Here is a 2,443-nt window from a genome sequence, read left to right on the forward strand (position 1 = left end):
TAGTCTTTTTTGCATTTATGCAATATACTGGAGCCAAACCTGAGAAAGTAGACCAGAATATTCCACTGCGTTCCTGGACACGCAATTTGCGTAGCTGTCATTAGGCGGCGATTATGCTAATTGTGAATGAGCTTGCACGAGCGCCCTATTACGAATGATTGGAATTCATTAGCATACACGTTTAACTATCAAATCGGACGTTTACGAAGAGTTTGTGAATCCGGAGGAGAGTTTTCGGGAAGGTCTGTTTTATGCGCAAATTACTCAGAATTTACTCGTATATTTACGCAAGTTTCATGAATGAGGCCCAGTGTGTACACACAAAGTTTTGACTAGTCATAAAGTATTCAGAGATATCTCTAATCAGATTTATTACTGGTCCAATTATAATTGCAGATATATTTAATTACTACTCTGCCTAGTCAAATTATAATGATGTCTCGTCAAAATACAATTGTAACTATCCAGAATATATTTATGTATAGTCAAACCATAGTTTTATATGTTAATTACGCCTGCTATAGACACCTACCGGCATCAGTATACCTTTGCCTAGTGCAATCTATCTAATCTATGGCTTTAATATTTCCAAAATTAGAATTATGCAATAACAGATTAAATCATTTTATAACAGTGTGATTTTTTTAATTAAAATAAATTTTTGTAATTAATTTTAATACTTTTTTTTTTTTTATTAAAGTTGAATCAATTAAACTGGAATTGTCATAAGAGTTTCAGTTCAGATACTGAAAGGACATGGGGATTTCTGAAGGAAAGTTTCAGGAATGACCCATCAAACTTGCAGAGACGCCACACTTTTATATCAAAGTTGTGAAAAGCTGTTTATTCCAGTTTACAACCTTGGAAATTGTCCAAAATATTCTGTTTTAAAATGAATATGAGACACATCACATGTTCAATACAAGAAATACTGCAAATTTATATAATACAATATACCTTCAGGACCTTAGGTAGACAAACGTAGTGGTACCAAAAAAAATAAACACATCTGTGAACAAAATAAGCATAATCCAGCACAATTTAGTCCAACATTCTTTCAGTGCCATGGCTTAACATATTTATACAAAAGAAACACACACCGCCCCCACCCCCCAAAATACAGAATGGTTTCTCATACTTTACAGACTTGAAAAGAAGTCCGAATCAAAAGAGATGTAACTTCACAACACAGTCAGTAGTAAACAGGTTTTAAAAATGGAATGCAGAAAAGTGCATCTTCATTCATTAAATATTTAATAGTATCTTACCAATATAAAGCTTAGAACAGTTCTAAGTTCTAAATAGAAACTTTCAGACAAAATGTGTGCAGCTATGTACATGGTAATGTCACCAGCCTGCATAAACAGGCTCAGCATCACAAGGGATTCCATAGAAGCGACCAGGTGGGCGGTCTTTTCGCAGGAGGGGCGTCCGGGCAAGGGAAAGCTCGCTGTCATTATCTCTTCTCCTCCGCAGAACCAAGATGATGATGAAGAGAAGACCCACTGTGGAGGAGAAGAATAAATAAAGAGCGACAACTGACCTTTTGCTAAACCCCACCTTAAAACGTTACCGAACAATCTTAAATCTAATACTGACCAATTAGTAAGTTAAATAATAATTTTACCTTGTATGACCGAGTACATTTACCACTGTTCAGCTCATTTTTGAGGGTGAAATCCAGTCAGGAACTTTTACATTAGGGCAAAAGATTTCCCCACACAGATTTCACAAGGGGTTAAAGTTTATCATGGACTCGCCACGTCGTTGACCAACAGAAAGCTGCTTGGTTTGAAAGTGATTTCTTTGGGAGCCGGGCTTCATGCATCTCCACACTATTGACAGTAGGGCTGCACGATAAATCTAAATGGAATCAAGATCGCGATTCGACAGAAGCGGCGATTGTCATGCGTATCTTTCAGTGAAGCACGGTTCTGTGATCAGCAGTAAATCTCCATCCAAAGGCCAGAGGGCGCTCTCTCACACTGAAACTCCAAATACGCCTCGCAGAAGAAACCCAGAAAATGCCTATCTCTGCAGCTGAATAAACAGAGGATTCAACTGCTTTCACTGATTCAACGTGACTAATAAACACACGACTACGGCAATATACGGTTTATCTGAGTTCTTATTATTATAATTTTCATTAAAATAAAGTATATTTATAATGCAATGCCTTTATCACTGCTTAAATACTATGAAATATATTGCGTGCCTTATTCTGTGTAAGAAGCCACATCATCTCACAGAAGGATTTATTTCAAACACTCGACTGACGTTATGAAGTGAGTTTGGAGTAAAAATATGTTATTAAATGTGGTATTTTCATTTACATGCTTTCAGATGGATCAGCATTTACTTCACAGAGCCGTAGTTCACTGAGAAGCTATGCAAACAGCTGTCATTATCGCAAACGATTTCTTCGATTTCATAATCGCGCAAT

General features: G+C 36.6%; 1 protein-coding gene across 1 annotated transcript in view; it reads right to left on the reverse strand.

Moving 5' to 3' along the window:
- Positions 1–821: 821 nt before the first annotated feature.
- LOC107703527 (signal peptide, CUB and EGF-like domain-containing protein 1) overlaps positions 822–2,443 on the reverse strand; it is an 8,366-nt gene continuing 6,744 nt past the window's right edge. Inside the window, exon 9 of the mRNA XM_016506185.1 lies at positions 822–1,505. Coding sequence (XP_016361671.1) covers positions 1,348–1,505 — 158 coding nt within the window. The 3' untranslated portion in view covers positions 822–1,347. The remainder of the gene's footprint in view (positions 1,506–2,443) is intronic.

This window comes from Sinocyclocheilus anshuiensis, unplaced genomic scaffold (genome assembly GCF_001515605.1).
Source record: "Sinocyclocheilus anshuiensis isolate Anshui unplaced genomic scaffold, SAMN03320099.WGS_v1.1 scaffold2045, whole genome shotgun sequence".
Lineage (NCBI taxonomy): Eukaryota > Metazoa > Chordata > Actinopteri > Cypriniformes > Cyprinidae > Sinocyclocheilus > Sinocyclocheilus anshuiensis.